The sequence below is a fragment of the Cupressus sempervirens genome, chromosome 8, assembly GCF_028749045.1.
Source record: "Cupressus sempervirens isolate cs-2001-9-10 chromosome 8, ASM2874904v1, whole genome shotgun sequence".
Taxonomy (NCBI): Eukaryota; Viridiplantae; Streptophyta; class Pinopsida; order Cupressales; family Cupressaceae; genus Cupressus; species Cupressus sempervirens.
In genome coordinates this window covers 474723148-474749499 of record NC_143125.1, presented here as the reverse complement: position 1 = coordinate 474749499, position 26352 = coordinate 474723148, and the positions used below count along the sequence as shown (strand labels likewise).

At 36.4% G+C, this 26352-nt stretch overlaps 1 protein-coding gene across 4 annotated transcripts in view; it reads right to left on the bottom strand.

Annotated features, from left to right (window-relative positions):
* The window catches only part of HDA15 (histone deacetylase 15), a 229724-nt gene that overhangs the window by 173287 nt on the left and 30085 nt on the right, over positions 1-26352 (bottom strand). For all 4 annotated transcript variants that reach the window (XR_016355616.1, XR_016355615.1, XM_089798132.1 and 1 more), the window contains exons 4-5: positions 2933-3057; positions 2652-2727 (exon numbers count right to left, since the gene is read on the bottom strand). Coding sequence is in view for 2 of the 4 variants with exons in the window: in XM_089798132.1 (XP_089654258.1) it covers positions 2652-2727; positions 2933-3057 (201 nt within the window). In the remaining 2 variants the exon portion in view is untranslated. The remainder of the gene's footprint in view (positions 1-2651; positions 2728-2932; positions 3058-26352) is intronic.

The following is a 26352-nucleotide window of genomic DNA, read 5'->3' as shown; positions in this document are numbered from 1 at the left end:
AACAACATTGTTTGTGTTTGTAATTAATATTTAATTATCCTTAGAAAGTCGCCGACTTCTAGAGGTTAGGCAAATGATTTTGGAAGAGACATGTCCCTTCTAAGGACATGTCCCTTGACTCCTATACTTATAGAGGGTAAGAATGAAGTCTTATAGCACACAAGAACAAATACAAGTCTGCTTCTTAGTCATTATTGCCCCCATACAAATTGCAGAAGTAAAAGACAGAATTCTCATTTACATTTCTAATCCAATTAAAGGCAATAATCCGAAGTTATTCACAGCAAGCTATAAGGAGATAAAGAAGATAGAATCCAGTCTATATTCAGTCCAAAGAATTTGCAGAAACTTTACAGAAGTGAAAAGATTCTAATGATTATTGTCAATGCAATTGGGTAGTAAGGTTCCATAGATAAAATTACTAAATCAAAGAAATGGCTGCTATATGCTACAATCTGTGTGCTTGTTAAGGAAAGTCAGGTGCTTGCTATTCAGATTTCCTTATCCTATAAATTTGAAATTTGGGTATCATTTGCCATTCGTGTGGCAATATGGGGCATAACTCTTCTTTAAGAAGGAAGAAAACCCACAATGTTTGGGAGAGAAAGGAACATTGGCCTGCCCCTCCTCCCTTTCTTTAAGGTTTAATAAGATAAAAACTTCTCTCTATTAATACTCAAGGCTTGATGATGCTGTTATGTTTTCTCCCGGTCTCAAAAATAAAAGATATTAAGATGAAAACAAAAGCTCTATAGACAGTTCAAAGATGAACCTTGATAATAGAGAAGTTAGTATTTCATCCTTGTCTCAAGAAGAAAAGGATCCTTGTATCACAAAAGGGCAAACTAATCTGCATCACATTTTGTAACCACCCTGATATGGTTAGGGCTGATCTTCTGCAGCTTTTGGTCTCATTGCTGCTTGGGTGCTATTTATTTTTTGGTAGCTGCTTTTTGGTAGTTAAGCGCGCTCAGGCTGGAGTAGTACTGGGATGGGTGACCTCCCGGAAAGTCCCAGTGCTTCACCCCTGTTAGCATCGCCTAGATCCAATGGGTGCTAAGTGTTCCATTTGTTCTCATGAGAGATGGATTCATATTGAATCACTACTCATGAAACATGGGTCAATGAGTTTGACTAAAAAATCACACAGTTAAATCCTGATAGCAATATCACAAGTTCCTTTATGTCCAAATGTCCTTAATGCTCTATCTTTTATAAAAAAATATGGGTACACTCTTAAACCCTGCTTACCCTGATCAAAAACTATAGATGAAGATCAATGAATGCTTTAATAAAGGTATTGCTTATACTAACCAATTGCAGACCAAGCAAAAATATGTATCAAATAGGATCACCTTCCCTTACCATGACAAGCATATTTAAAACCACAGAAACATAAAAAGCACTTATATCCAACTCCTAACAATGACCCAGAAGACAGCATATAATAAATACGTCATCTGGAACAGGCATACTATAACAAGACATTATAAATTAATTTATCCCAAAAATAAATGCCCATCCCTATGACCTGGGGGGTGATCAAAACAGAGTAAATCCATGTCATCAAGAAAAGCACAATGTCAACAAGCAGCAAAAGCACACTGCAACATAAAGCTTAACTACTCCTAGAGAGTATTTCCTTGGTTCCTTCATAACCAAAAGCACTCCCTTTGCTATGTATAATAGCCTACCATATTCTGAATGGCAGCATAATTGCAAATCATGAACTGAAATAGTCATGTCAATGAGATTCATGCATGAGTGCTCAGATAGCTACCATGCACCTATCCTAGCACCTATCCTAGAGATCATAATCAAACATTACATAAGATTTGCCTAAAGGTACAAAAATGACGAAAGCTAATGCATACATGGTATCTTTGCTGCAGGCTATACATTTATGTCTTCAATGTGCAAACTTGAGTACTGAAGGCCATCTAGCTAATAAATTTAAATGGATGATGCTTTAGGTGGTAAGTTGTGACTCATGATTATATGCTGATATTTCTTTCTGTTTATAATATTTTCAACTTCACTTTCTACCTTATAGATTATTTTGACTTGCAACTAACAAGGACTGTGGTCGACTCTACAAACTTCAGTGACCTTCTGTACATAGAACCCAAAATCAGTCTTTCCATAAAGATGCCAAAAGGAAGTATTGTGATATTGAAATGCATATCTGACACTTAGTGTATAAAATTATTGTTTTGGGTAGACCTAGTTTATTCCATTGCAAGGTTAACATGTAGTTAAAACTCAAATTCCCTGACAATTGGTAGCATATTCTCCTCTCAAGACACATTCCCTAGATCACTGTCATTTAGCCACTCTAAAGCTATCCATGCAAGGAATTCAGAAAACAGCTGTGTGTGTGTGTGTGTGCGCATGCATGTGTGCATGTGTGCATGCGTGGGTGGGTGGGTGGGTGGGTGTGTGTGCATGCATCTGTGTGTGTGTGTGTGTGAGAGAGAGAGAGTGAGAGAGAGAGAGAGAGATTGTACTAATGTGACACTACACACACATTCTCAAGAGCCAAAAAATTTGATCTATCAATGTTTCTAAATTCTAACAATGCAAGATTCTCTTTCTTGCGACTATATAACAACATCAATACAGACCTACAGACCTAACTCCCAAAAACATACCAGCAGCTGTGAGACTTCCAATGATTGCTTGAAGACGATCGGGCCTTTCAGGATGAGGATGTGACTTCATCTTAATCTGTTTCATTTAACAACAAACCTGTGCATGAATTTCCCAAAGGAAAATCTAGTTCATAGACATGCCTCTGGATACAACTACCACACAACAATACAAGAAAAGCATTTATAGTTTGACTTGAATTATACGCATGTTTACAGGGAAACATACAACAAATATGAGTTTCTGAAAGTGTTCAAAATTAAATCTAAAACAACATGCTCACCTCTGAATGGAGTAGCATCCGCTCATCAAATCCAATTGCTGTCCGTTTATGAAATGATGATGTGCATGACTCCTCAAGTTTAGATGGTGCGAGAGATTGCAAAGTAACTGCATCATTTTTACTTTCTGCCAATAATGATATCACCGATGTCAGAAAGGTGCAGAACATAGTCAAGCATAAACAACACAGGCATTGGATTGAAAAAGCAGTTCTCCGCAGAAGAAAAATACGTGCATAGCCCATGTACACATTTAAACTTGCACGGTTTCCATAAAATTGATGTGAGAGTAAACAAATATGAAAGATAAATTAAAGTCCGAACATAATAAGAAAAAATATATCAGTACCAAATTTACATGAGACCTGGCTAAATAAATTGAGTGTACAACTTGTATAAAATGAGAGACTAAAAATTGCAAATAGTTTGGAGTGTAGAATGGGTGAGAGAAGGCCAGAAGAGATGTCTCTGAAAGCATGTCAATTTTTCACACATACTACATACTGAAAATTGGAAAATTCACAATAACCTGTGTTCTAGAACAACATTGTGTCAACACAGAGAATCATAAGTTCCCACAATGCTTGTATTCATTCTAGAATTTATACACATGAATTGATACATACCAAAACTTATATTGTATTCAGGTCCCAGGATCATCATACAGGAACATACATATAGTAATCATATGGCTGCAGCATTGGCAAGCTAAATGTTGAAATAAAGAATTTTTTTGTTACTGAAACTATATGAAGACATACAATACCTGTTGGTAGCATTTGCCATTGCACAAAAAGCTCGAACTATTAATGCCTGATACAAATGCCCAGATTTACCTGAATCCACCGCACAAATCTCTAAGGAGGTGCTGACCACCAAGTCAACACTCTCAACAATCTCCCCCTCAGCACCGACTGAGCCTTCAGCACCCACTGAAGGGAGTCTCGAACCCGTGACCCAAGACTCCGATGCCACTTGTTAGTAGCATTTGCCGTTGCACAAAAAACTCGAACTGTTAATGCCCGCCAAAAATGCCCAGACTTACCCGGATCCAATGCGCAAATCTCTAAGCAGGTGCTGACCACCAAGTCAACACTCTCAACAATATCATGATCACCTTACTGTGATACAAATATTATCTTTTATTTAGAATTACCTAAGCATCAAGCATCTTTGATTCCATTGAAAAAAAACATTAAATATTGGTTTTTGTCACTTTATGAATGTTGTTCATCGGCCAAGGCAGCTTGACGGTACTCGGCGATTCAGTTGAGGTAGCTGTCTTGGCGAGTCAGTCAAGCCTCTGCTAGGACTCAGTCGAATCCAAGTCTAGAGGCAGATAACCTCAAATGCCCACCTCGCCTCGAGACTCACCAAGTCCTATAACACTGCAAATACAGATCAAACTGGGTTCATAAGGTATCAATCAACGTAATTCTTCAATACTCCAACCAAACACAAGCAGAGGAAAGACCAAAGCATTTTTTGCACCTCTCACATCATCAAAATCATAATCCACCTTGAACAATACAAGATGACGAAGAATGTAGATGAACATGCAAAAAAAGACCTTCGAAAATTTATAGCATTGCAGTGCATTGTTGAATGGCACCAAGTCTCCATACTCACAAGGCATGGTGGATGTTATTATAATTACAAGTCCTAGGTCCAAAGCCTTACGTACAAATATTAAGTGTCGGATGCTTGATGAAATGATAAATAACATTTCCATTGTCGCTGAACATTAATTAGAGTAACCAAAAATTAGAGTCGCCAAACATCAATGATGAATGGTTGGACAAATAAAAGAAAGTAATTCCTCATCAAGTTCCTTATCCCATGTGATCTTGATCGAATCTTTCTAGAATATATGGATAGATCAAATAGGGTAAAATTCGTGAATAGCTCAAATGCTTGACAAGGTGATTTTACAAGTAGGCACACAAAACATGGTATAATTTAGTATAGACAACGTTGTCGCTTGTGTTACCACTAAGAAAAACCTAGCAGGCAATTATCCCTTTGTTTTTTAGCCGATGTGTAGCACACTACCTTGATCTACCCCTAAAAGGCATTGCAAAACTTGAATAGGGTAAAACAGTATTCAAATAGGCCTAAACTATTACCAAATTCATCTATAATCACGAAAGGAAAAGAACCACTTCAGCCAAGACAAAAAAAAAATGCTATGCACTTCCTTGCTTTGCAAACTCTTTGCTAACAAAAATTCAATTTGAATCAATAGTTCATTTCAAATGAGTGGATGTAACGTAGCTTTGCCAATCAAATGGATAAAAGAACAATGGCAGATTGAAAAAAGTTGCAATTTCATGAAACAATGTTTAGTAGTTTTCAGTTTTTTAAAGTCTCTAATAAAAGTTTAGATATTAGTGGATGGGGGCAAATACACAAGTGTAATGTCCCCATTGGGTCATCTCCAACATTCAGCGATTCATGGATTTGGCCTTCGTTCGATGTCATTTGGACTCCATTTGCCATACTTACTATGTATAGTAAGTCAGGGGTAATAGAGATGGACACTTTCTATTTTTAGAAACTGTATTTGGTCACATGGGGAATTATGAAGAGAGATATTCCTATTTCAGACAGCATGGCAATCAGACAAGTATTTCAAGAGATATTAAAGTTTGAGTGACTTAAGTGATTTATTTAAATATTTAATGTTATAAAGTTATAAAGTCACTTAAGTGACTAAAAGACGAAATTGGCTTTTAATCCCACATTGCCTAGTGGTTTGTGTCTTCCCTCATATCGAGGTTATAAAAGCATGGAGCTACATTGGGATTCACACAACGAATATATGATATTATAAGGATCATGAATGGTTGCTTAAATGTGATTGGATTACTCTTGAGGACAAAAACCCTTGGGATGGTGGAGACATTGGACGTAGCCCCAATAACTCCTGTACTTTGCAATCAGCTCCAGTACGAGAAATCAGAGTGTGTTGTTCAATTCCTTATTCAACATTTGACAATAAAGTAGTTCAATAGTATTAGCTAAAGATAGAGCAGAGGAATAATGGTTTATGTTGCTGAAGAAAGAAGGGAAGTAAGTCATAAAAAATGGGTTCAGGCAGATACAGACCAGTCAGTACAGTCAGCATACACAGCCTGTAGTACAGGTGTTGGAAGTTAGTAATACCAAAGAGCATCGGCCTTTAACATTGAATACCATCACAGCAGTAAGGACGTCTATCCATTTACACACGGCTGCTCTTGTTTGGAAGTGGTGTGCAGTCGATACCACCTGTGCTCTAGCAGTGACTGGAAGCGGCAAGCCAATACTGGTCACCTACTAACTGTTTCCCAGTCATGTCACCCAGTCAAGATAGTGGCTGCGAGCTCATTGTGAGACTGTCATAGCTCAAAGAAGATCATAACAATGGCAGCGTTGGAATGGCAGGTGATAACTTTCATTGAAAGGTCTACACCCAGTGCGGTATACTTTACATCAGATACCAGCGTTATCTATCGTTTTGCTTCTACAATGAGGCAAGGGTCATTACTTGCGGCTCCAGGTTCTTCTTCCTTAATGATTGCATTTTGTTAAATAAGAGACTGTATCTGTTCTTTACTTACTGCATGCTCTTCTTGGGATTGGAATATATGAATGTGAATGACTATAAAATAATTAATAAAGTCAGAGTGTCCATGAATTTGTCTTTTCATATTTGAATCTAGCATTTGATAATGTCATTCCCCTAGAGGCTTAAATAGTGATATCAGAACCTTGTACTATGTTGGGCACCAACTGTTTGTTAAATTGTCACTAGTCAATCTGTGAATTTCATTGTCAACTAAGAGCGAGAATATTACAGTGGTATCAAAGCCACAAGACCTACCATCTTGTGGGAAAATGGAATATTTGCAGACTGATTTTTATCCAAAAATGTCAGCTGGGAATGAGCAAAAGACATTATAAATTCAGCCATCCTGTTGGGTACAAATAGAGGTTCGTTCAAAGTTTGATCCTCCAATGCTATTATAAAGTCCAAAAATGGTGCTTAAATTGGCTATTGATGAAAGCAGCAGTTGGCAAACAAGAGGATGATCAATTCATAGATAAAACAAGGTATACTTGGCATGAACTTAGCTCCCCATTCTCATGGGTTATTTCACACAGTATGAAAATCCCTCAGAACAGAGGTAACAGGCAGTGTAGAATAATTGGAAAGTTTTATATGAACTGGCGGTGGCAGTAGGGAAGTTATTTTATTTTCAGTTTGTTGTTCCATTTGGAGTGACCAGCACTCTAGTTTGTTTTTTTTTCTTCCTATGGACAGACATAGGAGAACAGGTAATTGTAGAAGCCGGTGGAGTAATGAGGAATTTAGCATGAAAATGAATGCTTTCCAGGAGAGTATGGAAAAAATTAAGCTTCATCAACAGAGGTTGGCGGAGAGCTTGTTGTATCCAAAGATAGTTAAGAGGATAGTGAAGTATATAGTTTCTGCCCTTAGAAGGCCGACTTCAAGTTTGCAGGGAAAGAAGCTTCAATTTTTCCCAACAGGTGACCATGATGTAGATGTACCTATATTTAGTACGAGACCTGCTAGTCTTATCTGCAGTGTTGATGGTGGACCCTTTTTACAGAGATCAGTAGATGGGTCAGTACCCTTGGTGGATAGTGAAACTAAGCTTCAGCACGTTGAGGTCCCCAGAGTTGTTGCAGTTAGCGCAAAGATAGTTGCTGCAGCTACTACTACTAATAATTCAAACTCTCTTGAGGGAATTATTATTGGAGATTTGTATGGGGGTTGTCATAGTGTTTCTCCAATACAGGAGGTAGTGGCTTCCTCGGGTGGGACTGATGCATGTATGGAGTCTCCCAGCTGTGATGCCGGTGATTTGGGGGTTACAGCAGAGTCAGTTGATGTGGGTTCATGCTCTAGCATTATTGATTCACAACCTGGAATAGAGTCATGTGTGCAAAGTCAAGTGACGGTAGTTGATACTCTATTAGGTGACGAGGATGTAGACAGTGTGGACACCTCTGGTGATTTGTTTGATGATGTTATGATTTGCACTAGGTATGATACTCCTTGTCAGATATTGGGTGATGACACTTATGAGATTTTGGGTGAGTCTCGAAATCAATGTTTACAGGATCTTACTATTGAGATGGATGCTAAGACATGTGTGGAGATTGAGATTGTGAGGGCTTCTATTTCTTCGGAGTTGTGTGAGGTACATAGTAGTTATATCTCAGATGCAGAGTCGTGCAAGGACGATAGCACATATATGAATGATCTTGTGGTGGACGGTTCTGATTCAGTTTCCTATCACAAAACAATTAGTGAGACACAGAGCTTGCATAGGAGTCAGGGATTACAAAGGCATCATTTGACTTCTCAGCTGAGGGTGAGTGATAGTGACATTTATTCATCTCTTGATCATTATGATGCTATTCGGCAAATGCTGGCTACATCTAGTTTGGGTGCCCAGTGTCAGATGAGCACAGTGATAATAGTTTTTCCCTAGCAGAGATTCATGTGCTTCAAGAGGCTGTTAGGATCTTGAAGCATAGTTATTCTCAGTTGGTTGATGACAGAGATTATCTTCTAGAGTGGGGTAGCAACTACTATGAGGTGTTGGTAGGGAAAGAAGACAAGGTGGTTGAGCTCACCTGAGCTTGAGATGACGATGGACTCTCTTCAATATACTCAGTTGGCTCTTCAAGAGTCACAGTCACAATTAGGTGAGATTACCGTAGAGTTAGAACGGGTACAGTCCAGCCCCAGACCTTGTTTAGTTACATATTGTGGTTGGTGGTGAGTTTGCTTCTATGGTTGAGGACGAGGGACATGATGATGTGGCAAACACCTTCATCAAAGATATGAGTGTAGCATGTACAGAGGAAGTAAGAGCATCAATCTAGACGAGATCTCATGGTGATTTGCTTCCTTCTACTGGAAGTGAATCTATTTCTTCTTTACATACAGTTGGTAGCATGGGATAGTTCGCATTGTCACATTTTCAAAGAGATCAACTATGGATTGCGGGGGAGCAAATTGATGCTTCCACATATAATTTATGGAATATTTGCTTGAGAACTCGAATTTGCAGGAGGTTTCATACAGTATATCTGAGGGTGCCCTCATTCAAGGCTCTCGTGCTATTCGACGATTAGTGAGGAAGATTGTAGAGACCTTGGTTACATTGCTTCCCAATAGGGATTTGGTGGTTGGGCTTGCTAAGGGGCTTCCCCAGGATCCTACCCGACCAATAGTTCAAAGTCAGAGATTGGAGGGAGATTATGAGATACAAGGTATTGGGAAACAACTGGATGTGCTAGTCACTGAGATGAATAAAAATCACAAATGGATGACCCAATTGATTTCAAAGCCGAGATTTGAGCCAAGAATGCTATCACTTTTTATAAGAGCAGAAGGTGATGATACAATTGCGGCTTCAGATTTGCAGGACATTTCTTATGAAACACTGCATGAGTTGGGCACACTTGAGGTGGAATGTGACGATAATTTATGTCAAGTTAAGTTAGATGATGTAGTTGTCGGCATGAGTTCCTCGGATCATGTTTTCGATGGTGATGTAGCGAGTGGGGGTAGGAGCATGCAAGGATACTGCCATATCAACAGCCACTTTTGTGTTGGTTCAGCCATCCGTTGACAAGTTTAGCAGTATGCATGTGGTTGTATATGTGTGCTCCGATGATAGTACACTTGTTATTGTTGATGAGGTGAGTGATGTAGTAATAGAGTCATGTTACACTATCGATCAACAAAGTGTTGATGTTCACTTCATGGATAATCCTACGTTTGACATGGATGCAACATTGTCTTATGACAATCTGTTGTTTGAGTTTGAGATTGATCACTCACCTGAGTGGAGTTGGACTCAATTTTCACCATCTGTAAAGATTCAGTTTTGTGTTGCAGAAAATAGTAATGTTCCTGTGTCCACAGATTTTGACGTGGCTACACCTATGGTTGATACAGTGGACCTGAGTGTAGATGGTTCTCCTCTAGCTATGTCTCTTCAATGGATTGTTGATCTCAATTCCAGTCCAATTTATATTATATGGGTGAGAACTAGGATGGAGATATTTCCTGTGGTGGTTAGCACAAGTTTTGAGTGTTATACTGCAAGTTATGTTGTTGGTCTTGATGATGTTAGTAGTATGCAGTTGGTTCAACGTTAACAAGGGTGTCACCTACTACTTCATTTGGGATCTAGGTGGAGGTTGGAGTTCACTTTTATTGCTGGATTGCTTGAGGGCAAGGAATCTCGGGAAGGGAGGACTGTAATGTCCCCATTGGTTCATCTCCAACATTCACCGATTCATGGATTTGGCCTTCGTTCGATGTCATTCGGACTTCATTTGCCATACTTACTATGTATAGTAAGTCAAGGGTAATAAAGATGGACCCTTTCTATTTTTAGAAAGTGTATTTCGTCACATGGGGAATTATGAGGAGAGATTCCTATTTCAGACGGCATGGCAATCAGACAAGTATTTCAAGAGATATTAAAGTTTGAGCGACTTAAGTGATTTATTTAAATATTTAATGTTATAAAGTTACAAAAGTCATTTAAGTGACTAAAAGACAAAATTGGCTTTTAATCCCACATTGCCTAGTTGTTTGTGTCTTCCCTCATATCGAGGTTATAAAAGCGTGGAGCTACATTGGGATTCACACAACGAATATATGATATTATAAGGATCATGAATGGTTGCTTAAATGTGACTGGATTACTCTCGAGGACGAAAACCCTTGGGATGGTGGAGACACTAGATGTAGCCCTAGTAACTCTTGTACTTTGCAATCATCTCCGGGTACAAGAAATCAGAGTGTGTTGTTCAGTTCCTTATTCAGCATTCAACAGTAAAGTAGTTCAGTTGTATCAGCTAAAGATAGAGCGAAGGAATTCACGGTTTATGTTACTCAAGAAAGAAGGGAAGTAAGTCATAGAAAACGGGTTCAGGCAGATACAGACCAGTCATTACAGTCGGCATACACAGCCTGTAGTACAGGTGTTGGAAGTTAGTAATACCAGAGAGCGTCAGCCTTTAACACTGAATACCATCATGCAGTAAGGATGTCTATCCATTTACACACGGCTGCTCTTGTTTGGAAGTGGTGTGCAGTCGATACCACATGTGCTCTAGCAGTGACTGGAGGCAGCAAGCCAATATTGGTCATGGCTCCTACTAACTTTTTCCCAGTCACGTCACCTAGTCAGGACAGTGGCTGCGAGCTCATTGTGATGCTGCCGTAGCTCAAAGAAGATCGTAACAGTAGCAGCATTGGAATGGCAGGTGATAACTTTCATTGAAAGGTCTACACCCAGTGCAGTATACTTTACATCAGATACCAGCATCATCTATCGTGTTGCTTCTACAATGAGGCAAGGGTCATTACTTGTGGCTCCAGGTTCTTCTTCCTTAATCATTGCATTTTGTTGAATAAGAGACTGTATCTGTTCTTTACTTACTGCGTGCTCTTCCTGGTATTGGAATATATGAATGTGAATGACTACGAAATGATTAATAAAATCAGAATGTTCATGAATTTATCTTTTCATATTTGAATCTAGCATTTGATAATGTCATTGCCCTGGAGGCTTAATTAGTGATATCAGAACCTTGTACTATGCTGGGCAACAACTGTTTGTTAAATTGGCACTAGTCAATCTGTGAATTTCATTGTCAACTAAGAGGGAGAATATTACAACAAGCTATTTATATGAGCTAATGAGGGGTAGGATGACAAGTAACAAGGAGAAGTACATGCCATTGTAGAGCTAAATCAATGATAGATGGCATCGATATTTACATTCTTCTCTCCATACCATTATATATTATCTAAATCTACTGTTGTTCTGGACACCCTAATTTCCAGATGATGTTAAAACCAAAAGTTTACTTAAGTGCATGGAGAAAATGCTCCTTACCTCAAAAGCATTAAATGCAATTATGACGCAGCTAATAATATACAAGCTAGGAAGGATTTTCTTCTCAAAAATGGTAGTTGTGCATGGCGATAAGACCTTCAAACCAATTAAACTCCATAAACGCTTCACAATTTTCTATATTGTAGACATGTACATTACAAAGTCGTGAGAATTGCCCACATCCTACATGATATTATCTCAAAAATGTCTTTTTCAACACATTAATGAAAATTGTGGCAAAAAAGCCAAAATCCTTCAATGATGGCAATATGTATCTTGACCAAAACATACTATTAATCCACTTTGAGCACACTTGGAGTGTTTTTAAACACACGATCCAAGAAACAAAATAATGACTGACTTGATGTTTGTTCATCACAATGTCTACTTGAAGCCAGAGAAAACTTGAGGTTAGAGTTCTAAAACACCTACAATTGTGATTTTAAATTGTAAACATTCGTTTCTTTCATTTCCAAATCTGATGTTTGTTCATCACAATGTCTACTTGAAGCCAGAGAAAACTTGAGGTTAGAGTTCTAAAACACCTACAATTGTGATTTTAAATTGTAAACATTCATTTCTTTCATTTCCAAATCTAATTTCTATATAATAAATATCAGATACCATTAAGGAAGTCCAACCAATAGACCTTGACACTATCAACTAGATTCAAAGTAGTCACAAATCACAAATGGTGAACCCTCTATTTGAGGTTGAAGATATTAAATTACTTGGGGAGACCAAGTTTGATAGTAAAGTGATTGAATGATTCACGCCAGACTTTGAACCTAAAGTTTGATTATCATGAACTGCAGCCTTCTTGTATTGTCTACATTCCTTTCAAATTCATTTGTGGGTAGATATTTTACAAAGTTGGTCATGATAGAAGATTTCAGAGTATTAGTTTGCAATTATCATCTATGCACTATGCAGTATTCATCATGCAATCCTATATTGTAAAGTTTCTATCAGATTTCAGAATAATGCTAACTGATGCACGATTTTATTTGCAGATTCAAACTCTAATGGCAATGGGTCTGATTTACTTCAGAATCTACGTATTACTTTACAGTAATATAAAAGATATATTGTGATGCTTATGTTGCTGCAGGTATGCTTGGCATTAATAGATTTCGATGCTAGCAAGAATGAATTCATTTGGATATATAAATCATATGAAAAGGTACGGGGGTGAATGGGTATGTCTCTAATTAGAGACATGACCATTCATCACCGTATCTTCTCATAGATAATTATCAGTTAACAAATGCTAATGGCGATCGGTTTGTATATGCACTGATTCACTAATGTGCATTACCCTTACATAATACTAGCATGATTGACAATGTTTATTAGCCAAATATGGATCAGCTTCTGCCGTAAGGCTGATAATCACATGGAATGTGATTCGAACTTCTCAAAAACGAAACATATATCTGCATCAGTCAGATTCAGCGATCAATAACAGAATAATATTGAATTACTCCATTGATATATATATATAGATAGATAGATTCAGATCTCTTAGTCACAGAGATCGTCTGACCTACATACTTCAACAGATATAATCAGCAATATGGACATAAATGAATAGAATCAATTTCCAAAATTCATGGAGTAAACTCCATTTCTATTTGCTCTCTATGTTTCTATGCAATCAAATGCCTTGTAATGTGTTTAAGACAACATTTTTTTCCCTTTCTGCATTTTCCAAAATCTTTTTTTTTTTCATGAATGCTTTCCCAGTTTTTAATAACCTTTTTATGTTTTGGTTTTCCAATTCCTTTTTGCTGCTATGATTACAACCTTTATTGGTCAACCTATCCTTGCATCACATTTTGATTGACAAATAAAAAGAAGCAATGCCTCCATCCTGTTTCATATTCATAAGTTCCATTATCATGATTCCATTTTGGAAATTTCTTTGGCTGTCTCTTCACAGCACAAAGAATTGTGTTTCTCTCTTTTGCTTGTAGAGTTATAACTTATTTTTCATTATTAATCTCACAGCCTAAATAAGCTTAAGGATAAGCTTGATCATGTAGTGTGATCTGAAATGTCGATGCCAAATAAATTTTACAGTCGAAACCAGAAGAAAGAATAAAGCATTTATATGGATTGAGGAAATCTGATAAGTTCAATAAGCTTAAGCATTTAAGTTTGAAAAGTACAGGCCCTTTAATATCTAAGAAAGCCCACAATCTCTACATACATCAGTGTTGGACTACAATTTCTCCTCTTACATTATTTTAAGAAGAGAATCCAACTACATCGTGAACAAAGGACACATTCTGATTACAAATCTAAATTTCTAGAAGAATTGAAAGATAGCTAGAGCTCATCTGGAGAGAATATAATGCAATTTGATCTTCCGGTTGAAGAATTTGTTTTGCATAAGTCAACTCAGGTTTCTTAAGCAATCCGTCTTTAAGAGTATAATTTTCCATCCTTGATTGCCTATTTGTATTCGTTGTGAAAAATCGTCTCGACTCTCAAGTCTTACAAAGTGTAAAGTAAAGTAAGGGAATGTGAGTAGTTCATTGAATTCAACCCTGTTGATAGTTGGACTCTAATCCATTAATTAGAGGATATCACAAAATGAGATGCCTGAAAGTTTTCTCATGGTTTTACTTGTGCTAATTTTCTGTTTTGTCAAAGTCCTGACTCTTATCATATTTCAACATTTGTGGATACCTGTTTGTATCTATCTCATTTATCGGCAGCTGTAATGTCCCCTTTTTCTACGACATTATAATTCAGTGTTGCCAGCTCACTTCACCTAGGTTTCGGGGGCAAAAAGGTTCTTTACGGGGTTCAGTTCGAGATTTGGCCTAGACATTTCCAGTTGCAGACCCATCTGAGCAGTTTTGGCAGGTTGTCTGGATGATTACTATTTTTAGTAAGTAAACAGAACTCAGAATTCTTGATAATTTAGTGTTGGTTTGGAAGCATCTTGCTGAGAGCTTTCCAAAGAGCTATTGCACGTGCTTATCCAAGTTCATTTGGTCAGTTATTTTGATGCCCGATGATTATATGGTTTACTGGCTAAGTGACTTTTAAAGTTCATTTAACTTGTCACTTTATTTTAAAAAGGTACTATGTTCACTAAAGTGACTAAAGGAAAAAAAAGGTGCTTTATCCCACATTGCTTAAAAGAGTGTGCGTCACATTGGGAAAAGTGATAAAGGTACAATAAGCTCACCATGGGAAGTTATGAAGATTATAATATTTAAAACAAATATTAATCTGAGATCTGGTACTGGTTATCTCTTCGAGGACGCAAACCCTTGAAGAAGCATTTGAAGGTTGGACGCAAACCTAGCCTTCTTACAAGTTTCATCTACATTTGCCAATCTGACTATTTTTTCTATTTATAAGATTGGATCATTTGGATAGTTGTATGTTATTGTATTGCTGTTATATAATACAGTAACGTATTTCACGGTTATTTTTGTGTTAACTCCTGCTTATATTTGTACTTCTGAATATTGGAGGAAATTAAACAAGCCTTTCTGAGTGTTCTTGTATGCATATCTGCTGGTTATAAAGTCGATTTAAGTTCTGGAATTTATTTCAAATACTGGTTCACTGTTCAGTTTTAAATTTGTAAGTTTTATATCAAAGACTTTTAGTAGATATCTGGAAAGGGATATTTCAGCAGCTCCCCTTTCAGGATGGTAAGGATTTTGTTCTCATCAATATTTCCTGATGTAGCCTCTCAAAACTACCTCGAAAGATTGCATTCATAGAACATTGGTGGAAGCAACAAGTCAGATGGGAGTCCAAAAATTTATGCACGGGCACAGTGACAGGTCACATATAGACAAGCACAAAAATCAGGGCAGGCTATTGCTGATAGGACAAGCAATGGTGTTGGAATTGATTGTCATCAATGTCACAAAAAAATCTAAACTAGCAAAAATTACTGTTATAGATTGTGGAATGGTACTAGCAAAAATTTGAAACTGTCAAGTGAAGAAGGAAAGGTCAAGAGAAATTGTTGATGATTTCAAAAAAAAGAAAGACACGCATAAATTGCAAACATATTTTACAAGAATCTTCCCAACTTAAATATACATTTGAGATGGCAATTAAAGATTAAAAAGCAATCAAGGTGGCCGAATATGACATTTTCATGAATAATATTTGCTATATTTAAATAGGCCTATATGCACAATGGAAAAATGATTGCTAGCCAACCACATTTTGGCATATAAGTAAAATTACTATAGTCTATGCTGACCAACAACAGCTTGGTATATGTTCCAAGATATATATAAATAAAGATTAATAGTCCATGTTTAAAATACAATAGATTATGTTAAGAAAAGCTGTGATTGTGTTATGAAGAGCATTTGGTAATGAATGAGGAGCAGTGAGTAAATAATGAGAAGCAGCAATCATTAAAAGGCAACAATAGCACAGCGATTGAGAAGTAATATAGCAGTAAATATTATGTGTCAGGCAGCAATTAACAAGAGAACAGTAATTTTAAAGAGCACTGATTAAAAGTCTTTTAAAGGGGAGTGATTAATTACAAAGACACTGATTAAGGTTTATAAAGAGTCATGTCCATTTGGAAGAACATTGCCCTTCATAAAGGATGCATCTCTCGTTAAAAACATGGTGATATAAAAAGAATAGAACTGGCTAGAAGATGTGTGAGATTTGTGTGGAGAGAAAGAAGAAAAAGTGTAGAACCAAAAGGATACATCATACAAACACAAGAAGAGTTCATGAGGAGTAAAGAATACAAATTTTATCAAGGCAGAATTGTGTATGAAGCGAACAAAGAAGATCATTAAAGGTAGATTTTGTGAAGGTGATCTATGAGAAATTGAGCAGATTTATGAAACACGATTAAGCATATTTATGAAGCATAATCGAGCAGATTTATGAAGCATATTGGAGCACATCTAAATCAGAATTATAAGCAGATCAGAAGGAGATTTGTGAGCAGGATTAAAGCAGACTTGTTAAGAGAGCTTGAGCAAATTTGAGAAGATACCTTGAGCAGGTTTCGTAATGTCCCCTTTTTGGGATTGCCACAATTTCCATTAAAATAAGAACTGTAAGATGGTTAAGAACTGTAAGATGGTTAGTGATATAATTTTAGCACTAATGATAACTTTTTACAAGGTAAAACCTGATTAGAGTCCTGCAACACTAAAAAGATACAAGAGCACAAATATGCTTTCATAGACTACATTTATTGTTAACATGATATAGTCTGTCTTGTACATTTATAACTTGATAAAGAGAGTTCCTATCCATAACAGCATGTAATGTGTAGAATTTGCTTTCCTAAAGGAGGTTCGAAAAATTACAAAAGGTACCCTAGCCCCACCCTAGGCACAAGAGCGGAACTCTATCCCCCATGGCCCCACGCTTCACAAGGTTGGCATACCTAGTGGGCCTCACCCATTCCACCTTTTTGTAACTTTTCCTCCATCAATGTGGATTAAACCTCGCTAGATAGTACCTTTGTATGATGTAGCCCATGCCTGTTCTACTGTGGGCCTTATCTAGTACCTTTGTATGATGTGGCACATGTCCATTCCACTGCAGGCTTTACCTAGTGCCTTTGCATGATGTAGCACAGTCCATTCCTCCACAGGCCTTACCTTATCATGTGAGGTAATAAACTTCATGCAGTTAAAGTATAGATATGCATAGTACTTTATCTATGTCACTCATTCCTACATAATTTAATTGTGGGAGGCTGATGAATATGCCCTACAACATCAAAATATCAATTGAAATACACAGAGCCTGATTAAGATGACAATATTTATTTGTACTGCTATGATACAGTTGTATTTAATGCATGACTGTCCATCATAGAAATAGCATGCAATCAAAAACATATTTCATTTGCAACAACATATACATTTGATATTTTTCCTATTCTTGAGATATAAACGATAATTCTCTAATCCACTAAATTCATGAATCCCTTTAATAGTCCCCATCTATATAATAATCTCCTTTTTTAATACAGCCATATGAAATCATAGACTTGAATTAAATATTCATATGGCTGTATATGTTAAATGTCTATCTTCTATTTATATTTGTTCACTAGTATGTTTGCACATTTCTAATAAGAAAGATATGTATACTTGTTTACAGTAAGATAAAGATACAGATAGGCGTTGCTGTGTCAATATATGTTCTGACTTACTTTAACCTGAGGTTTTCTTTGTTAAATAGTAAATATTTTATACTGCCTGATGTTTACTATAACCAAGTGATTCTTATAATGCTGGTCAGATCCCTTTATTTCAGCAATAATATAAAGTCTAAAGAGGACAATCCTGATCAATTCCTAATATTCTTTTGACAAAGTGATAAGTACTGGTTATTTTACTTCTTTACTAAGCGGTGATGAGAAAGGGAAACTAGCAAGTGAAGTCCATGGTGATTTTGTAATGGGAATTGATCGCAATATATATCAGAATTGATGCCTTATGGAAAGACAGATATCTCTTCCAAATCGAAGTTAATAAATATCAATTACTTATTATGGTCTTAGACTAATGACTACCAATCAGGTGATTGGCATTAAAAAATAAAATAAAATAATATTATTTAATTCACTTTAATATATTAAAATAAATATATTTTATTATGATATATTACAATACTTCTGTTTAAATGGTTCTATATTAATATGTAACTTATAATATCTTACAATATTAATAGTTTGTATGTTACAATATTCCTATCAAAAAATAATTGTATGTTACATTATTAAATTATTAATATTAATGATTATACATTACAATATTAATATTTAAAATGTTATATAAGGAATGGAATGTATATTTTATATTTTGAACAGTTCATATTTTATTATTTATCCTATTACTTATTTATTTCATATTTTAATTCTATCATGGCGTAATATTAAACTCCATTGCAACAAGGGGGATATTACAGATTTGTAAGAAGTTTTGAGTAGATTTGAAAAGGGATATTGAGAAGACTTGTGAAGAGAAAGGTTGGTGCTTCTCTGTAGAAGAAATTGGTCTCTCTTCCTAAGTTTGTATTAAGCAAAATTTTGTCATGTTTTTCTCCCACTAGAGTGATTGTTAAATCTTGTGCAATTAATATTATACTGGTTTTTAAGTTTTGAAAAGGTGTAAAATTGTCATAAACTTATTCAACCACCCCCACCTCCCCCCAACCAATAAGCTGATGCTCATCAGATGGAATGGGGAGAGTTCAGCGACTAAATGCACACAAAATTGAAATTCATGATGCCATTTTGGTGAGTGGAGCCAAGCAGAGTCCAACCAACCACGCCCGTATACACAAAATGGAGAGGCATATTGGATTTGAGACACCTTGCACACATTATTCGATAAGGCATCGAGAAAATGACTTACATATAATGGTCTGGTGAAAGTTTGACAAAGAGGCAATAGTTAATTTAACAGTTTGTAGTTTGACACATGGTAGTTACACATGGCACGTTCTAACTGGTTCCAAACATATATAAGAGATGTGGTAATAAATTTCCGTATAAAGTGAGTTGGCCAAAACATGTCTTGACATCACTGACCAATTTTTTGTTAATTACACCAAGGAAACCATTAAATTACATCAGTCCAAGCGTGAATACCACATCAGCAATGTGGTATAGTCAACACACACTCAGCAATCAGGATTTTGTACCTTTTTTTCAATTTTGTTTGGCAGAAAAAAGCATGATGGATAAGTTGATAACTTACCTTCAAATGGCCATGACTGACATATAGACTTCATTTGGTTTTTGCAGCATTGAATTATAATCATAATTCATTCTTAAGTTAAAAGATCTCTTTGCAGAGATCTGCTATCGTTAACGTTAGGCTGCCTCAACAAACATCTTAACTTCATCAAACATGTCTTGAGGATTATTTAACATTTAAGGCCCAATTTCAAAGAGAGGGAATTAGAAATTTTTAGCTTCAAGCTTCAACTTTGAAAAGCTTGTACAAAATTTCCCTTAAAATTTGTAAAAATCAGGTGAAGATTTTATGCTAAACTTAAGATATATGCTTTATAGTATTCCTATTGATGTAACCAAATTACAACCAAAAATTCGCCATTAGTGATGGTGATAAGCAACTACAAGAGAAATTAAGCCAAAAGTTTTCCTTATTTGGCAGATTTTTGTAAAATCCAAACTTTGCCAATTTAGGTAATTTTCAAATCTACTCCAAAAAACATGAAAACTTCTAAGAATCCAAAAAAAAAATGGCATTAACTGCCAACTTCCTAATTAAGAACCAATTATAATTGTGAATGTATAATTAAATTTATATTAGATTATGGTATGTAAGTATTTATGCTTTCAGAATTGTTTGATGAGAAATCTCTGATCTCTTATCTGCAGAATTAAGATCCGAAATTATAAAATTTGCTCTTATGTCTACTATGACTGTGATACAAATATTATGTTAATAATCACTGAATATTTGTAAGTCAGATTATTACTGGTAATGGCCAATCTGTTCTAGAATTAAAAATTGATGGATTTCAATATCTATTTGGCAGATTGGTTTAGTCATATATATATTTCTATGCACGGACATGTCCATGAATGGACAAGTCTCCACACGGTGGAGACATGTCCATTCAGGACATGTCTCTTAACATGCATCAATTCAGACTTAGTAATCATTAATCAGGGTTTAGTTGTCACTTGTTCTTATCAACAATTTTGCTTGTGAGATCGCCAATCTGAGAGGATATAATCACACTTATCTGATTCAATGAGAACATTGAAATGATTACCAAAAGTCACTGATAATCTGCCAGAACAGATTCAACAATATACTTGGTTCTTAATTATGATATCATGATCAGGTATGTGAAAGCTTCAAATATCTTACCATAGCTATTATACTTCAACAGTAATTTTTGGAATAAATTGAGAAACTTCCTAGAAACTATTAAAAAAGCAGAAAAGCCTATTCTAAGGCCCTACATGAAGGAATAGGACCGTGAAAAATGCATTGATCCAAGGTCCAACGAAACTAGGTTCAATCGGCAGTCCAATCAACTCCTCAAAATACATGTCCACATCAAATTTGAATGCAGTTAGATAATGGAGTCAAAAGTTATCACTCTACAAAGCTCTTGCACGATTCTCCTCTGGTTGAAAAGAACACAGCTCTGCCAAGTTCCTAACCTCAAACTAATGCCACTTAATCTTATAAAACTTCAAATCCCACTCTATAATCCATGTACTCTCTTTCGGCGCCAAACATTCCCATTGTACCAAGTATCTATTGTACGCTCCTTGTCGAGCATGAATAGCTTTCTTATCTAAAATCTATGCAATATATTCTCTTTTCCTATTCAGAATTATACCCTGCTAAGCCACTTCTCCTTCATTGTCATCATCATCTCTCCACCATAAAATGCATACAAATCAGAAACATTAAACACAAGGGAAATAGCAAGAGTGGCTGGTAAATCTACCTTGTAAACATTATCATTCATTTTCTAGAGAATCCTACAAGGACCAATTTTTTTATAGTTAAACTTATGCTATGTTCCTCTATGATACCTTGGTCAGACCAACAATTCTTTATGGTTCGGTGGTTTGGGGGCCCTCTTTGTTAGCATCTGATTGGGCTTCAATGGAAAAGGTCTAGACTCTCCCCCTCAAACACATCATCAGGTACCACCAGTCTACCCCCTCAGCATCATTTTGCTCGGGTTCAGGGCTCACCCTTTCAGGTTCGGTACCATTTTTGACCTCGTTTGGTCCATCCGACGTCTTCAATGCTTTGCAGACTCGATTAAGGGTCATCATAAATACTCTTACATGGCTTATCGCTCCTCAAAGGCGATCACAGCTAGTGACTCCACTGTTCTGGCTCGTTGCTAGTATGCTCAAGTTGCTTCCTTTCTGAGGACTATAGGGATTGACATTGACCATCTCCCTCTCTTTCAATACTCATTGGATGCCCTTGCTCATCTTCTCCCTCCTAGGCAAGAGTTGAACAGGCATATCAAAATGTATATCTATAGATAGTATATACGTACCACTTGGGTTGACCCCCCAGGGGGGATTTGGTCGAGGATGACTTTCTACTTCGAGCAGTTTATGGTCATACAGGGTAGGGTCATTCTGAGCCCATGCTAACTTCCTCTGTGTTGGTCTCATGTGCTTCGTATTTCTTTGGGGTCCTTTAGGGTGGGGTCGCATCAACTCCACATACAAATAGATCACCACATTGACAAAGGGGACCCAATTGATCAGCTATGTGACATGGTGGAGGTTGAGATAGAGACGCATTTCATTTTCCATTGTCCCGTCTACTATGAGATTCGTGGGAGGTTCTATTGCCTGGTCAGGAAGTCTCAGTCTCTCTCAGCATTCTTCAGGTGTGCTTCTTCAAGACCATGCTCAAATTTGTCCATGATTCAATAGGTACAATTAGTGGCATGCACAACCCTGTATTTTGTGAATGTTCTTTACTCGCTTAACAAATCCAACATTTTGTCACATGCCTGCTTATGTCTCTTTTCAAATTTGGCCAATACCACTTATCTTCTATTGAGGCTATTGTTTTATCCTTTCTAAAATGTCCAACCAAACCACTACATTGAAATTCTCTATATTCTCTCATAGAACCAACTGGAATGCAAGATTTCTTCCCTTTGAATGCATAAAATACTCACCTTGAACATGATCCAAGTTTTTGGCAATTGGGTTTCCCAATTGATCCATAACCTCCCTAAAAATTATCAAATTCATATAAATCCTTGATTGAGTCAAAGCCAACTATCTCGTTTTTTATGGTGATCAACAATATAATGCGCCTACTCAAGGCAACTACAACTTGGTTTTGTTTCCCTAACTTGTGTTTCAAAACAAAGGTGTAGCCTACAAAAAGGAAACTCATTTTGCATGTCTGCATTTCAACTTCCTTTGTATGTTTAGATACTTTAACGCAATATATTTGTAAACAACACAAAGTCCCTGGAACTAGATAATGCCTCCAACGTCTCAAACTTTGTACAATTGCATAGAATTCTACATCATAAGTTGAATAATTTTTCCATGAATCATTCGACTATTCAATAAAAAAAAGCTATGAGTTTACCTTCTTGACAAAGTACAACTCCAATGCCCACATGTGAGGCATCACATTCTACCTCAAATAATTTCTATAACCTTCTTCTTGAGATACTTGAAACTTTCCTCAACTTCTGTAATCCACACAAATTCTGTTCCTTTGATGCAATATGTTATGGGTGCTACAATACTACTAAAATTTTGATAAAACTTCTTGTAGAAAGTAGCCAACTCATAGAAACTCCTTACCTTTGTTATCCTACGTGGGTTAAGTCATTCCAAGATTGCACTAACCCTTTTTGCATCCATTTTAACACCATCTGCAAAGATGACAAAACCCAAAAAATACTAGAATATCCCATATGAACCGACACTTCTTCAAATTTGCATAGAGTTTCTTCGTCCTCAATAACCCTAGTATGAGCCTCCAATGTTGAAGATGTTACTTTCTCTTACTAAAAACCATATATCATCAATATAAACTACCACAAACTTACCAATGTAAGGCTGCAACACAATATTCATTAGCGTCACTAAGGTGTTGGGTGAATTAGATAACCCAAATTGCACCACTATCCACTGGTATAAACCATCCATAGACTTGAAAATTTGTCCCCCATTTGTCTCTTCGAATCCAAATTTGGTGGTATCAACTTCCTAGACCAATTTTGCTAAAATATTTAGCTCTTGCAAAAGCATTTATCATGTCATCCAAGCATTACAGAGGGAACCTATATTTGATTGTGATATTATTGATGGTTCTGTTATTTGTGCACATCCTCAATGTTCCATCCTTTTTGGGAGTTAACAATGTTGGTACAACACATAGACTCGTTCTTTCCTTCACAACTCCTTTCTTTATAAGTTCAACCACTTGTTTATTAAGGTTTGCATGTTGGGTACGGCCCATCCTATAGGTTACTTGATTAGGTAGAAATGTCCCTGGAATTAGATCAATATGATGTTAAATATCCATTTTTAGTGGTAGGCCATCAGGTAACTCAACTAGTATAACATCAATTAATTCTTTGAGTACTTCAACTGCTTATGTTGAATGATACTTCTTTAGCTTCTCTTCTTTGGGCCATTAATGCATTACAAAACCTTGTTACCTTCATTTCTTTGATTGTCTCTTTCGCAATCAACATGCTCTCAATTTTGCCTTCATCCTTGAGTGGGTATCAATATCACTTTAGAGTCATCTTTCCAAAAATTATACGCATTCTTTTTGTCCATCATGCATGGCCTTTCTCTCATCCTACCATGGTCTCCCAATAAGAGATGTCACACATCCATTGGAATGACACTGCACCATATTTCATCTTTATAAGTCTTCCCTACTGAAAATTTGACTAAGCACCTCTTATCAACAATGAGTTCATTCCCCTTTTTAAACCAAGTCATACAATAAGGATGGGGATGGTTTTCATAGCATAAGTTTGATGTTTCTACCATTTCCTTGGAAACCATATTTTTACTATTGGCACTATTAACAATGACTTTGAACCTTTCCTCTTAAGCTGCATCTAGTTCAAAATATGTTTGTTGAGTCGTGATCCCTCATTATCACCATTAGGTATGTTGTGTTTCCCATCCTCTACCACCATTATTTCCTCAACCCCTCTAGAACATCTTCCTCTTTGTTGAGTTGATGGAGCTTGGCGGGTTTCTTCTTGTAGCTTGAAGCTCCATGTGATGGGGATAATGTAACCCTTCTTACTCCTCTATTCCTTGGAAATATTATCAACTTTGTTTTTCTTTTGCCTTTAAGGTAAGTTGGTAAGCTAGTGACTTGATGTATGCTCAACTCATATTGGATAGAAACCTTTCAAGCTATTAACATTGCATGTACCCATATGTTCATCAATTTTATGGGGGTCCACACAAATGAATGATTTAAAGAATTCAATTGCATACTCTTCTACAATAGACAAAAAAATTTCAAGTTGTGAAATCTTCAAAAAGAGATTGGACTTGGTCCACATACAGAAATTTTCTTTCAATTTCTTCTCTATCTTGTCCCAACTTCCTATCTTCTTCACTCCCTTTCAGGTTCATTCTCTTTGCAAATGATCCCACCAAATCATTACATGCCCCTTGTAACTTTGTGCATGCAAATTTTACTTTCTTCCCTTCCATCATATGGTTCTATTAAAATTATTACTCCATGTTGTTTAGCCAATCTATCAGCTTCTCTTGTTTAAGACTACTATCATAGTTGGAGACTTTAATTCCAATCCAATTATTTCTCCCTTCGAATGCCTTGACCATCTTTTCATCAAAGCTTAGTTCATTTAATTGTTCTTCCTCTTATTCGACTTTTGCATGTCGGTCCACTCCTCTTTCTTGGCCCACATCATAAGAATCATCTCATCTTTGCCTTGCCATTATTTATGTAAGTTCTTCTACTTGCCATTAGAGGCTATGCATGTCTCTACACATCTATGCAAGACCTCCTCTTCTTCCTCTCCTAGCCGTCTTCCCACTCTATTACTAGATGATGCAACTGTATTACAACCAAAAATTGATCATTAGTGACAAGCAACCAGAAAATTGATGAACACCAAAGATGAAATCAATTGTTCTATATTATCCATCCACTACTCTGGTACTACAAGTAAGTTAAGCCTATTTAATTACAAACCAAAATAAATCCTTATCTGGCAGATCTTTATGAAAACCAAATTTGCAATTTTAGCTAATTTTCAAATCTACTAAAAAAAACATGAAAACTTCTACAATCTTTTAAAAAATCCTACAGAAGGAATTGCCAACTTTCTGATTTAATAGCATTTATGATTTGGTATAAAAAGAAAACCCAATTTTATATAACTGAAAAAACAGGAAAAGCCCACGTTGAAGACCTAGATGAAGGAATTTAGCCCTGAAAAATGCATCAATCTGAGTTCCAACCAAACTAGATTCTGCCAGCAATCCAAAAAACTCCTCCCAATACATGTCCATGTCAAATTTCAGCCCAGTCGCATAACAGAGTCAAAAGTTATGTCCCTGCAAAGTTCTTTCATCAACAATCAAATATGTCTGACATGTGTCACTTTTTCATCGACTCAAAGCCTCAGTACTGCTCTAGCAGATTAAAAAGCTTCAGTTGAAGTCTGAGGCATCATCCAACTTGTCTCATTTGTCCTAGTTGGCATCTAAGTTGTCTGACATCATTCCTCCTTGATCTGACATGGCATTTTGCCAAGCCATCTAAAAGTTCCTACAGAAGCCACTCCTTTTGCCACATCATCATCTGTCACCATTCATAACCCACCCACCGAGGATCTAGAGCCTTCAAAAGGCTCCCTAGTGTTAATGATATAGCTTCAGTCGAATTGAAGCAAATTATAAATCATAACAAATAGCATAATTATGTGCACTTAAATGTAAAAATGTGTGT